The 15,782-nt window shown below is 35.5% G+C and overlaps 1 protein-coding gene across 2 annotated transcripts in view; it reads right to left on the bottom strand.

Annotated features, from left to right (window-relative positions):
* The window catches only part of atrnl1b (attractin-like 1b), a 422,410-nt gene that overhangs the window by 237,725 nt on the left and 168,903 nt on the right, over positions 1-15,782 (bottom strand). For both annotated transcript variants that reach the window (XM_006630935.3, XM_015347888.2), the window contains exon 20: positions 11,967-12,060. In XM_006630935.3, coding sequence (XP_006630998.1) covers positions 11,967-12,060 — 94 coding nt within the window. The remainder of the gene's footprint in view (positions 1-11,966; positions 12,061-15,782) is intronic.

The raw sequence follows: 15,782 nt of genomic DNA, 5'->3' as shown, positions 1-15,782 counted from the left end.
TTTGTTCTTGTGATCATAATCTGCTCATCACTCAAGAAGGTGAAGAGCCTGTGACAGTCCACAAATCTATAGACTATTTGATCTCCTAGTTAATTATATCACTGAAATTACTTTGCTGAAGCAGTTATCATTACATGAAAAAAGTGACTTAAAACAATAATTTGTTCCAATGGGCACATTGTTCTTGGCACTATTTCTTAGGCAACAAATAAACAGTGAAGATTTCACTGCTTTCCAGATGTGGTAGGAAAAATATTTTAATGAAATGGTAATAGATGATAGTCCTACATCATTCTTACACACTAAGGTGTTATTCCCACCAAACCAAGCTCAGAAGCAGTCCTTCTAGAATTCCTTAACAGATTAGTTTTCCCATAACATCCTGGACAATGTGCCAGAAAACGAATGTTTTTTTTTTTAAACTGCAGCTGGAATTATAATCATGAACCCAGTTTTCGATTTTTATTATAACTTGACAGTATAATAAATGGCTCTCTAGAAACTGATCCATAGTACTTACTGGATGTAATTACTAAGCCTTTTCAGTCAAGACCAAAACAATTTTAACACTGTTTATAATATATTCCATCACGTATCTCAGATAAAACACGACAGCTACAGCAGTTGTAGTGATGAGGTATGGGAATCAACATTTACTAGGAAAAGCAAGGTGGAGAGACAAACACTAGTGCATAGTTTATAATGCTATAGCATTACAAACACTACTTGTTGTAGCATTAATATATCTAATTGCTAGAGATACTGTTACAGTTACTGGAAATGGCTATTGAGGTGTCTTAATCTAGAGACAACAGTTAACACCTGGTTAGTTTCAACATTTGAAATTCTCTGAGGCTTCAAGTGAGCACACCATCTGTTGTTTTTAGGAAACTTTAATTTCCTAGGTTAAAACTCTTTCCTGGTTAGTGGATAAACTTTTAGAATAGGAATATACAGCAGTTTCCAATTCATTTTGAAGTATCCGTTTATAGAGAGAGACCTAACTCTATGTCATATACTGTTTGGTGCAGAGGCAGATTCATCTCTGTTTTGGGGTCTGTTTGATGTTATGTAGGATTTGAACACTTGGTAGCAGTCTGGGGTTCTTCTGGTTGGTCAGGACATACTGTAGGCCTTTGAGACATCTTGCTTGTTAAAAGTGTAATTTGAATGTTTTATGTTTATGCTGTCTGTTGTTCAGTGCGTTGCTGTCAGTATTAATAAATACTTGTGTAACCCAGTGAACCTGAATTATCACCAAAGCTATGCCAGAGAACAAAAAACTAAGTGCCTCTAAGTATACCAATCACTCCTGGAAAAATCTTTATAATTTAGGATTTATGTTTTAATTACTGATCAACCCACTCTGTCTATTGGTGGTATTTCTCTATTGTTGCAACTCTCTATTTGTAACAATATCAATAGTAGATAGCCCTGCTTCCAGAGTGGTTTAAAGTATGTCTAAGTAGGGTTGGTATAAGAACATGAAGCTGTCAGTGAGCACTGGAGCTTCTGTCCTTATAAAACCTGAAACAAAAGTAAACCACACATTAATCTAGAGACACAATACACAATCGATTATCAGTGTGCTGATTAAGCCAAATGAATATTTTCTATGACATTATCATTTAGGGCCATTAATACAGCTTGATGACATTCACATTTCCAATTGTAGACTTGATACTGTATATTTTCCAAGATCATTATTCAACTGCTTACTTCATATTCTCCAAAATTTACTTTAAGAGGATTGCTTGTGAAGAAAAGAGGTTTTTCAAAGTTCCACAAGAATCAAATTATTTAAATAACCCCATAATAAGAAGCAATTTAATTATATCAATCATAACGGAAAAAAGGAAAAGGTACAGTATGTTCCATGTGAAACATTTTAAATAATCTAGAAATTATACTATTTATCAATTAACGGCTTAATTTGAGAAATCCATACATGGAGACCTATGCAACTCTTTACTTCAGGATACAAAGGATAAAAATTATGTGTTTGACAACCATGAGAACTGAGAGAAATGAACTGAAACTGGTCATATATCATTTGGAGCAGACTTTGACTCCCTGGTTAAAACTAAGCTTGATTTGCATGGCCCCAGGAAGACTAACTCATTGGAAATTAAGCTGTGCACACAAGTCAAGAACTTATCACCTTCAGGCCACAGACAGAAACTCTGCTATTTCCTGCAGGGACTCAACCAGAGAACTGTCTCACTAGCAGAAATGCCATGGCTCTCTGATGACAGCACCACTTAATGAAGGGGTACATGATGGGTTGATGTGAAAACTTATCTTTGTATTAATGTTAAAGCAGTCAGCCAGTCTGGGGACTATATAGACTTGCCTTCAGCAGCTGGAGGCAATGATGTAGCCATTTTGTTTTTGGAAAAGAAAAGCAAGTAGGAGGATATACAGTATCCTGCAGGGCCCACAAACTCCAAACCACAAAAGTATCAGAGTCAGAGAAGAAGATAAGCCTGCTTAAATCCTGTTTGGTCAAGTTGGAGAAAAGAAGCTCAACTGACTTTTTATTTTACTGACATGTTATAGATACTGTAAGTCCATTGTACTGATTAATATTTGTCAATAGTGTTGATTTCCAGCAGATCAACTGAGAAAGTCACAGGCTAATAGCACATGTGGCCACTTCTGGAAGAAACAAACTGTTTATCTGGATTACATGCTTTGCATCTGTGAGATTTTGTCCCATTTCTCTAATAGCCTGGTGAAATACTTTATGTATACTGTATACAGTAAATGTACAGCATGTAAAGTTTGACATGTAAGAAATAATGGAATTAAAAATTTCACATCTTTGCTGCAGATAAAGCATGCTCCTGTATTCCTCCCAAGACAACCTTCAACTCAACAACAAATTAAAAACTAAAAGCAGTGGCCTACCAGGGGTTTAATTAATCCAATACGGTACAGTTTAAAAAGGAATTTAGGAAACTACAAACTATTAAAACTGGATATTACGAAGGCCAAAACTGAGAACAAATAATATCGCGAACAAGGATATTTTTTTCCAGCAATGCAGCAGCAAATGAATCAAAGAATGAAGCAAACTATCTCACAGATAAAAATGGGAAAAGTTCAAATAATATGAAACGGCTAATATATATCACTCCAAAGAAGAAACCAAGTCCATGCTTCAGGCAGAAAAAAAGATGGTTCGGTATTAAATAATACTGGCATACAAGACACAGATCTTTAGCACTTAAGTTCAACAAATCTTCAGGTTACCCACAGCCATACTGTCAAAGCTGATATTCTGGATACACTAAAGTAATAACAGGATGAGAACCTCTGATCATTTTGCTACTAAAAATCAAACAAGCTAGACTGGCTCATTGGTTTAGTAAAATCTTATTTGCAAACTTTGATATGTGTGCACTTTACCTCCCCATGTTTGAAGTAGCACATTGCCTTCAGTAATGCCCAATCCCATCTGAATAACACTTGTTTACTTAAGAATGAGCCATCGTAAAAAAAGAAGGTTTGAAGATTTTTAGAGACTAGAAATTAGATATTCCTTGTGGTAGATTAAATAATTGAATAGATGCTGTTATCCACAATTGTGCTTTTAACCTAAACAAAAACACAAATTAACTTCTTAGTTAGAAATTGGGGTCTTACAGGTTGAGAAATAAAAGAATGATATATATATATATGAACCATGAGAGAAAGGCTCAACATCCAAAAATTCGGCGGCTTCATTGGTATTATAGCAAAAGTCCTAAAACAAGACAAAAAGCCCTAACACAGATCTGCTGAATGCATATCAAGTAAATTACTCACAAACAAACTAAATTTACAGTTTACTTCTGTGAAGGCAATCAGAAGCACAAATTACGGCTGTTCTCTCAAACCTTAAGCAGGTTAATGAAGCTTTCCAAGAACTGTTTTCACATCTGTAAATTACCCCTGAAGCCAGCTGACGTTGTTTCCGCAGGTTCACTAATTCCTTGATTTTGGCCAGAATCAAGGAACTTATGAACCTGCATCAGAAGGCTCTTGAATGGGCTATGTTTAACAGGAGTTAAAGGCAGCTTCTCATCTTCTCATCATAATTCTGATTAGAATTATAGTTTTTAGTGTGGAATTGATTTGGCACTTTAATACCATACCATGCACATTTATAGAGATCAAATATTATTTCTAATGTTGCTGCTTCTTTAAAATTACAAAGTAATTGAAATGCTTCATCTATAGTCCATTATCATTATTAAACTCAGATGTCAAACTATTTACAGAGGTCTTTTTAAGAAAACAGAAGAGCATATACCACTAAATATATGACCAGAACAGTTCATTGATGGGTCAAACTGCATCTAATAATCTACAGCAATAAATTAATATTTTGGATCAAATCCCTCCTTTTGTAGCCATGCTGCCTCTCGTACAGTGCTTTGTTTAGATGCAAACAAGTCATTTAATCACCTAGAACAGAACTACTTAAGAAGTGAAATGAAACCCATTCCAATGTGCCCATTCATTTAGCACTTTATTTAGTGGGGTTTTAAGTTTATTGTTATTTAAGATTCAGTCAGATCCTGGACCATCAATATCATTTTTCCAATTGAGGAAGCTTTAATTAAGGCACGAAGTCATCAGACCAGAACTTTGAATGGACCTAAACTTACTAGAATTTGCTTCACCCACCCAATCAGGGGTCAATCTTATTGTTTCAACAGTACTGTAACTACAAAGGATTTAGTCTCTTTACTAAATACTTTTGTTAAATCTAGTCCCCTCCCAGGTGTCTTTATACAGAATAGAGAAGTAGATAAACTGGATGGAAGACCCATACTTTCTCAAAGACTGAAAGTAACTATTTGAATTTCCCATACCAGCAGTTCCAGATTAAAACTGTCCCTGACTTTCTCAGTCACTGATGCACTTAGGTTGTTTCTCTTACCCTATCTACATGTTTCAAGCGTGTCCCGTAATGATGAAGAGTCTCCTGCTGATAATACAGGCACATTATTTCACCCTTTATCTTCTTAAAGGATACATTCGACGAAGGTCAACAGACAGGCAAATCCAGTAAAGAGTCACACTCACAACCCTCATGGGTGTATATGACTAATGTGCCTTTGAACCCTGGACTGTTCCTGCTTAATGACAATTAAGAAGTTACCATATTCAAACAACATTAGTTTGTGGGTTTAAGAACATTCAAAAAAGCTATTGTACAATGCTGGATGGAGACTGACTTACAGTATCCTCAAACTTCATTGCATCATTTACTAACATTGTTCTCATGGAAACACATTCAGCTACTTTACAGACTCCATTCCCTTCTTCTTTCTTGTGAGCAAACAATTTAGTTTTCAATTTTGTGTGAGCTGTAATTTGTTCTTTGCCTTGTTCTGTTTAAGTACATGAAATGTGTTTTTTGGGGAAAAAAATCTTTTTAAACAGACACTGACACCCTCTAATTGCTTTCTCAGTATAACCAAAGGCTGGGAAGCATCCTCATTTAAAGTGATAAGTGTCAATTAATCAGATCTTTATTTTTGTGTACACATTAATCCTTCAATTAAAGCTGCCTTGATTTATTTAATTTAATCAAAGTGAGAGAGATGTCTTTTTTGCCTTTGAGAGATGGGCTCATCAAACAATAAGATTTTCAGAATAAATGTAACCTATAAACCTTGGTTGGCTTTCTTGGTTGTGTCATTAGATTTAAAAGAACATTTTAAAATATTGAAAGCATACTGGTAGGACAGTTAAACGGGTTTAAATATGCATGTTAACAAAACTTACAGATTAAATTACTAGTGTATTGTAGTCTTTTTTGCATAGCTAAAATATAAACCTCAAACAGAACACGTCTAAATTTCTACTGTTGTATATTCATGACTTACAGAGTTACGGTCATGAAACTGAAACTATAGAGTTACAGGCATGTTCCATTCAAAAAAAAAAGCTAAACAGTTCTCTAGTGCTCTTCCTGCAAAGTCGTGCAACAAATAATTTCTACAAACCAATACACTCAACGAACAGTCTGGCCCTGTCATCAGTACTGCACCATGTGAATGCCAACAACCCCAAGGGACAATATGCCAAAGTCTATACAGCTCAGTGAAACAATCATTCTTTACTCTTTCCCACAGGGCCAACCTGAGAGTTATATGTGACGAGAATAGGAAAGGGGTAGATGTGAGACACAATATTAGTCTTACATATTTCACATAACATTCAATTAGATGAATAATACATCAAGGCACTGCGCAGAATGTAGTTTAGGAGGCCAGAAGCAAATACCTGTTTTCATTTCAATTTAATTTAGCATTAGAAAAGTAATAATGAAACCCAAAAGGTGTTGTGATGCCTTGCTTCTCTGTGTCACTGAACATTAGCAGAGCTCCTGTAAGGTTATATAAGACTAACATTGCATAATGTATAAGAAAACACCATGTAGTTTCAGTTTTGTAGGAATATTTTAACTTAAGCTTAAGGCATTGTAAAGTTCTACACAAGCATTATTTCAAGGACATACATACAAGTTTGTATGAAAGAACATAAGAAAAAACTGATAACTGATAACTGATGAAAACGTCAAACATCCTATCAGTAATCAATAATTTTCCATTCATAGGACAAAAAAAATAGTATGACAAGGCATGAAATGCCTTAACTGAAATGTATTAACTGAAATGTTAAAAATCAAATAAACAAAAATTTAGCTTAACATATTACAAGAGAAAGGTATAGAAAAGATAAGTGGAGACTGTGTATATAGTAAGGAGTGTGTGCTTGCGTATACAGTATGCACAATATCAAAATTAATGAAAACTGGAAACAACTAATGGGATATGTAATTCCAAGTACAGATGTGAGCTGCTATCAAATTAACAGAATAATAAGTGTAAAAATGAAATGGGCTCAATTCAATAATGCAGTGTGTTATGGCACTGTGACAATGTCAAACCAGTACAAGATTTAAATAAGTACTGTATAGGTGATTCTGCCCTTTCATAGTGTGAATGTTCTGTTTCTGGGTCTTAAACCAGATGACCAGGACATAGAAATTCACATTTTGGCAAGTGAATACTGCTCCTAATGGCATATGACACACCAGTTTAGATCTCATCAAACATTACCAAGACCCTGCAAGAACATGAACACAGTGTGATCAAAAGCTAGCCTGACTGCCAACAGATTCAGCCAGATGATGAATCACCACACCATTTCAACAGGAAACCTGTCTCAATGGAAGGAATTAATTTTGCAACATAACAATAAACCCAAGCGCTCAGCTTGTTGTAGTGAAATCCAATTTGGGATTAAAAGAGCCTGATTAAACACTCACAAATATGGTTTTGTCTTCATGGGGTCCTGAGGTGAACATCCCACAGATGTTTTATAGAATTAAAGTCAGATGAGGAGAGCATCCAATGCATAACTCTAAGCTTGCAAGAAAATTATTGTTACATTGGCAACATGGGGAAATACTCTGCTGGCATTCTGTCACATCAGGACGAGCCTGCAGGAAGATAGTAAGTGAGATCCCAAAATTTCATCCAAGTAGCACCAGGCTGCCATCAATCAGTACAAGTGAAGTTCTGTAGTGACAAAATATTTCATTCCACACCATCACACTTTGACTTCCCCATCGATCGGTCCATTGCACACGACAATCAGTGTATGATTTTGCAAATCTGTACCACACTCACTCATGTCCATTGGGTTAGACAATACAAAAAAAATTCATTGCTAAAGAGGACTTGGGTAGCACAAAAAGACTGTTCTCTTGATTAGAGAGGCAAACTGATATCTCTATTTTGCATTCCTGATTTTTACCACATCACATACAGTAGGCCCAATCCAATCTAATCTAATCCACATTAAAATTATGATAATATTTGACATACATTTAATCATAATATTCTCAATATAGATTAAAAAAGATGCACTGAACATCAAGAAATGTATCTCATAGCTACATAGATTCATTACGATAGGGCATATGTTTATGGATGTACAGTGCCTAAACAGAATTAAAAAGATGTGCACAATGTGCAATAATTTACACGTGCGCTTCTATTTCTGACAAGGCACTATATATATATAGACTTATACAGTATATAGCGCATCTAATTACTACATTACAATAAAGTACTGTAGTAATGCAAAAAAAGAGAAAATGTATGGATGATCTCTGAAAAAGAGTGTAAGATTGAACTGCATTTAACATTAAACTGCAGAGGAATGTATCTTCTGAATACAGTCCTTCTACTTAGAAAGTATCTTATATTAAGTAACATAAAACTTACACTTTACTTCAATATCAATAAATGTAACCAAGACTGTTATTTAAATAAATATGCTCCTGCTGTTTACAGAAATACTTCTAATAATGTGAATACCTAAATGCATGTTAGCTTTATAAACCAATGAGGTAAAACATATATGATGGTTTCACATAGTATATTATTCTATACAGATGTACAGATGTACGTTATGAATGAACAGAAAATAGCATCACCTATATGCAAAAATGGCAATAAGACCACAAAACAAATGTAGCATTTCATAACATTACAACTCACATCAATAATGTTTAATATGAAGAATGAACACTGATGCTTTCACTGCAGGCACAGTCCAAGGTCATGTGGGCTGAGCCACTCCTTCAGTTGTTTTTTTTATAATGTGCGGGTTTCTTGCAGCTGGGATGGTGCCTCCTTAGCATTGTTACAGAAGGCATGGCTATGATAGTTTTTTTTCCTTCCCTAAATGATGTACATCTAAACACTGTAGTAACGGTGTTGGTTTACAATTGGTCAGCAAGCAAAAATCCCATTATGCACCGATTGTTTTAAAACCCATTCTCTTAACAACTTTACATTTTCCTCCAGATTACTGAAATCAGGCCCAACACAGAAACATATATTGCCCTGTCAGTGCAGTTCCAAATACAGGGTACTAAAATTTGCCTGCAGCATTATTTTGTTGAAGTTTCCCATTACGCTTTTAGTGGCCATGATCTTGCAGATCTCTGTCTGCGTTCTCATAGAAGGGTTTCATAACTCCTTTTGCAGAAAGACACCCCAAAACCCAAATTATCCTGAAACTAGGATCTCACCTTCACCTTTCTCTCAATGACAGACTAGTCTGCTTGAAAATCCCCTCTACTTATTTGTTTTGCTTTACACCTTTCCTCCTCTTCTCCCTGAGTCTTGATACTCATTCTTCCTTGCTCCCTACCCCTTCTTAACTACCCTGTCTTGTGTTCTCTGACATTTTATTAATCTGTTAGTTTCCCTGAAAAACATAATGCCTCTTTTCAGCATTTTCCTCATTTTATTGTAGAACAAAAAGAAAGGTTGTCCCTAAAGTGTTTCTCGTCTCAGTTTTGACCTTTTAACATTCTTACAGTGAGTTACAGTCCAAAATATGCAACAGTAAGGCAATTCTGATGGAAGGATATAAACATTTTCAAGTTAAAAAGGTCTTTATAATATTCAAATTCATGCTTCTGAATGTTACCATAAGTCTACCAACAGGCACTGAAAATTCAATGCACATCTTGTGGAAGAATACAGAACAATATGTTATCCCCAGGGGCCAAAACATTTTCAGTGAGAACTGAAAAACAGCTAAATGGGGGCTTTTACTTTTGATGATAGGACCTTGATTTAAAATAAATGATGCTTTCATTTTGTCTGCTGTTTAATTCAACAGAACAGCTGCTGATGCATTAGCCTGGGTCAAAAAACAGAGAATCAATAGGCAAAATTCATTGCAACCTGTGCATTGCACATTGATAATTTGTCAAGCAACAGTATTGGAGTAACTGATGACTTAAATCAGTAACTACAAACAACCAAGAGCATGTTCGTTCACCCTCTTGGTGAAAAACATTATTGAAGCAGGGGGCTCAGAATTCCTGGCTTTTAAAATCCATTCAATTCACAGATTACGATGAAGTCTCTTTTGCCACAGTAAGCAAATGGTAAGATATATGAACATGCTAGCCCAATGCACAAGGTAATAACAAGAATTCAGGGTCCGATGGCTTCAAAGGGCTCTCAAAACCTCTCCTTTTTCTTTAAAACTTACCTTATCTCAGCAGCAGTTTATATTGGAATAGATTTGCCCTAAAAGTCAGCTCTAATCCAAATTATTTATTATTGGAGATCTCTTCTTTTTTTGTCAACTCTCCCCTGTACTCCATGCTCAGTCTGCAGCATGAAGAGTTATGAAATAAATAAATGAAAACATTTTTTTTTCCTTTAAAACTACTCAGGCCTACAGCTATGCCTCTCTAATCAATAGGATGCCTGACAGGAATATAAATCTAGCCTCCACAATCAACACCTAGAGTTTAACACTTTAGCCTTCTACTCCTTTCATGGTGCATCAGAAGCAGCTTTAGTTGTGTTCAAATTGAGGAAATCCAGTTTCCCTTTTTCCCCCCCTGGGTTTTTATCTTCTTTTGCAATCACATCTGACAACATCTAAATGTGCAATGCTGTAAAATCCTTAATCCAATTCCAAGGTTCCAGCCTCACACGTTCAAAGCAGAATCTTTCATTTATACCACTACACCTGAACGCACTCTTGTCAAGAGCAAAGGTTCTGTTTCTTAGAGCAAATGCCTATCGGGACTAAAGTCTACAAAAGAGTCCTGCCTGCTGCTTTCCTGTCATCTGCTGCACTCTCAGCTGAAAGCAGCTTGTATGACACTTACTTCAAACACCATTTCTTTGCTAAAAAAAAGAACATATGCAAATGTTTGTTTTGACAAACAGAACACTCCAATGAAACATCAACTCATGTGTTATATAAAACGTGTATATAATACGTTTATTCCCGAGGTCAAACCAATATTGTGTATGTTTAAAGCACTACTGATTACTTAAATGAGTGACAACCTGAACTTTATTCTTAGAAACAATAAATAGCCTTTGAACTCCTGATTTACCCAAATGCCAAGACCACAGCAACCATAACAGAGTAATAGGAAGAGGAACAGCACTTCTCATATCCTATAACTTCAACTCACAGGATGTGATTCATTGCGACAAGACGGGTCTGAATTGCAGGTGTCACTCTAAAGGTATAACAGTTTATTTTTATTTATCTTTTATTGATCTTAAATTCTCTGGACTGTGAATTGCTTAAACTTTAATTAGTATCTCCACTTAAGGCAAGAGGGCTTACTTGAACAAAATAAAGCTTCCAAAATGTAGCGCTTAAGACGTATTAAAAATGAATTTCCTTCAAAGGCAAATCTAGAAATCAGAAGGTATGTTTGCAATGCACTTACTGAATATTAAGTGCGTTATTTAAGGACTTTTTCTCCTCAAAAGCAGTCTTAATTACCATCTAGTCAGGCTGCCGTCTCTCTCTGGTCCTCTGAAAATGGGGCTTAAAACACAGTCCCAGTGCAGCTCACACACAACCGTACTGTAGTCACACTTAAGTTAGCTATAGCACCTTGAGGCCTGACTGTCAGCTTTCAGAAGCAAAGCTAGACCTGGAAAGGTAAACCAGACTCCATCCGACAGTGGTGCTTTTATGGTTTGTATATGGACAGTAAGGGGGGCTCCTCAGCATAGTTAGCAGACACATTTACCTAACGCAGCTTAACCATGTTACATGATGCAGCAAGCCAGATGATGAAGCTATGGATCCATCAAAACTCTGAAATACTCACTGTAAAATCTAACTGAAATGACAATGCAGAACGCAAGGTAAAGCATTAAAGATAAAAATGAATAAAAATCACAGAAGTCATTTGCAGAAAAATGTTAAAATATAAATAAAATGCTATGGTTAAATTAATTCTGAAGAAAATATGCTTCTCTTGATAAGCATGAGTAACAGAACAACACTGAAGATTATTACTGGAAAACAGTCTGATGATGACTAACTGGGAGAGACTGGTACTGGTTGGAAGAACGACATTCTTCCTCATAATCCCAAACTTGGGTACTTACAGTTGACACTGGTCTCCTTTGATGCCTTTCGTGGTGCAGTAACATTTTCCCGTGAGGACTTGACAAATATTTGCATGTCCATTGCATTTACAAGCTGTGGGAGAGAAAACAAGGTGGTCAATTTAATCACAATGATCCATAAACACTGACAATTTAAAGCACTGAAAGTCAGTGAGCGTTTCATGTCTAATTGGCAAACAGTAATGCAGAATTACAGCTCCATTTCAGAAGGAACACACATGGTAATTAGCTGCTTCATGGGTTCATTAAAAATGCTATTTTCCTTGATGTTTAGTACAAACATATTTGTGAAATCTCTAACATATGCTATTATTTCCAACAAAGATTGGAACTTTCTTTAAATATTTTTGTTCTTTGTAACACACATCAAAACAACGCAATGAATTATCTGCCTTGTGTGTAGAAATATCATTACACTTTAGGCAAAACCAGCAAACTCATTCAGTTCAGCCAGCTGAACGTCAACATTTTACGTCTTCTTTAAAACCGTCTGCTAGAAACCAAATTCAAGATGTGAACTGTATATTTAAAATGTGACAGGTTGCTTGTCAAAACTACAAAAAGGCATAATAAAAATTATTCAATAATGATTCAATGATTCTATGAGAAAATTATTCAATCATTAAATTAAATAAAAATAATGATTAAATTATTCAAAGAAAAGGATCACCTCTATGGAAATCATAGTCAACATGGAAATCGAAAACATGGGTTTTGCCTAACCAGCTTAAGAGTTTAATGAACAAAGCACAGCAATGAATATGCATGGAGCAAAATAATTTTTGCATAAAAAAATAATTTATATTTTTGAAAGGCTTTTGATAAAGTTCTCCAATTTCAAACAGGAGGTACTTAGGAAAAAAAGAGTGACTAAGAATTGGTTGGTATATAGAAAACAGCATACAGATAATGGATGAATGCTAAAACTGGTGTGATGTAATTAGTAATGTAATAATGTAATAATAATCTATAACCACTGCCACTCTTAAATTAAACCAGTGAAAACCCTATTTAGCAAGTCCAGATTTTTTTGGGCATATGTGATAACAAAAAACAGTAACAAAAGTAATACCAAGAGAAAGTAATCACTATACATAAGACCTTTCATCACATGTACACATCTCTCACTTGAGAAAGCTGTTCAGCTGCAATGGCGCAGAACAAGTGACTGGAGAAAGACATGGCGCTCAGGTTTCAACAGGGGAGGTAAAGACTTACACCCAAGGCAAATAGAGACTAACAGTGGTCTTGAACTCCAGAATTTGCTTTTGTCTCAGGATATTAGCAATTATTTAAATGAATGCCCTAATTATCCTTTTTTTCTTTTGGTAAATAATAGCCAGGTGAAGTATAATCTGCTACAGATGTCAGAATCATTACTAGAAACCTCCAACCTAACACTGAGGCTCTATTTGCATTCTATAGTGTTCATGGCAACCTGTGCTACTTTAATTTGCACCACTAACCATTTGAAGAAGTACAAGTAATTTTGAAATACAATGTTGGAATTCCGAGAAACAGTTGAAAGTACAAGATTTTAGAATAAAGTCATATTTTTAGATCTACAGAATAAAGTCATATTTTTAGATCTACAGTACTCCCTGACAACGGCCCTCCATAGCACAGTGCTTGAGACAGAAATAATGTGTTTCATTGGCTGTATTAATATAACTAACAATTTAAAATTCCTAAAACAGCCGTGTTTTATATATTCATCTCTTGTAGAAATCTTGTAGACACTCAAGGACAAGTGTAGTTTTTATTTATATACAAAACGTAGACAGAATTTTGGGGGATAATAACTAATGCATATTTACACTAACTACAATATAGGCCTACATGTTAATTCTAACATGTACTGTACATGGCAACTTTCAAAGGGGAAAATTATTTTAAGAAGAAATGTTAAAGACGAGATCAAGCAAAAAAAAAAATGCACCCCGAACACAAGACCCTGCATTTCAGTGTCCACAAAGAAAAATGCGCTGCTCAAATTAAAACACATCCCTGCAAAGTACAAAACAGCATGCACTCCACAGCTTCAGGGGTTTCAGTAAAGATATGCTTAATTATGTTCTGGAAATGAAGGACGGATGAAGAAAGGCAATACAGAAATCTACGAGGAGCTGCTCCAGCAGGTCTCGGATGCGGGATGATTTATAGCTAAATTATGATCTATAAAATTTACTCAGATAATACAACTGGAGCATCACGGTTCCAGAGATGCTTGTTCAGCATTTAAATCTAGCAAAAGGCAGCACACAAATTCCTTAAGCTACACGAACTGCGACAGTCTGTGAACAAGAACAAAGGAACATCATATATATCTTAAGACAAGAACAAAGGAATATTTTCTATACCTTAATTTGTATCTGCTATATTAGCCTGCAAAGGTTATAGCTTTTAACGCAAAGCACATTACACAGTAAATCATCTCTAAACAAATTTGGTTTTAAACATGTAGTTTATACGTACATCCAATGTACCGCATTTCTTCAAGTGAAGCTTTTTATTTTACTTCTAAAAGCTGCATTGTGATATAATGCCCATCACATCTGTTATCATGGATTGACAGAGTTAATTGCTAGCAAGTGCTCATTCCTGGGTTTTAAAGGTGATATGATTATCAGCCTTGTTTTGCTGACATAGAGCTATTATGGATTCACAACTTATAAACTCTAAGAGCATCATTACCTTCCATCTGTGCCATCAAGAAAACAGTCTACAGTGCCCACCAACAAATGTACTTTAAAAAAAAACAACAACCTGATGGCAGTTATGCCCAATAAATCAACCACCACTGTCTGGAACTGTGTAACAATTGCTTAAAACACTGGATGACTGAGGAAAGTTAACATTTTAATTAATGCACATAACACCATGCACAGGTTTTGCAGATCCAAAACGAGAGAGCAAATCAAGTATAAAAAGAAATTGCTCAAAACAAAATGGCTTTCTGTTCAATGTGAATTCAATTTAATAATGTGTTACCCTGACTCGTGCTTTTCCATTGAGTTTGTTAACATTCATTAAGGGAGATTAACCAGTAATTCTGGTTTAATCAATTTACAGTACCTCTGGGAAACTATCTCAAGACTACCACAAAATGTATCAAAACCAAAAGAATAATTGTTTATAGAGAACATATTATATTGCTTTTAGTTTGTTTCCAATCCACCTGAACTGCTACAGTATATGCACTGCTACCGTATATGCCAGTAGGTAGAGGATTATATGACTAAGTCCACCATGATCACAAGGATTTTATTAAAGGGCCCGTTCTCTGATGATGTTCACTGTTTTCCTCACATTATAAACACAGCAACAGACTTATATACATATATAGCTTCATATACTGTAGCAGTGGTTACTATCTACTATCAGTGGTATTGTCCAAGTGTAGTAGTTTCTTTCTTCAAGAAATAGGTTTCTGTTATTTTTTCATATTCTACCTATGAATATTCCTTGGTGATCAAACCTAAAGTAAACTTGGCTATTTGCACTTGCAGAAACGAATGTGGTTAGCTAGTCTAACCGCTGTAAAAAATTTGATAGCACCCCATTAAGGGTCTCTGTAGTCCCTCTGCTGGCCTCAAAGAATGCTGGCTTTTCATGAGATTATTTATATAGAACTTTCAACTGCTAGGATCTGTGGTGCCAGTGGAGGGATTGCAGAAGTGCTGCTATGGATGCAGGCAAAGGCTTATTGCATGGTGGGTCCACTGCAGCTGTGAGCCACTGGGGGTTCTTAGAAATGGAGAAGTACCATTGATTTGGATGACATATATTGAGGGA

Source organism: Lepisosteus oculatus, chromosome 4 (assembly GCF_040954835.1).
Source record: "Lepisosteus oculatus isolate fLepOcu1 chromosome 4, fLepOcu1.hap2, whole genome shotgun sequence".
NCBI lineage: Eukaryota > Metazoa > Chordata > Actinopteri > Semionotiformes > Lepisosteidae > Lepisosteus > Lepisosteus oculatus.
This window is presented reverse-complemented; position numbering and strand designations above follow the sequence as displayed.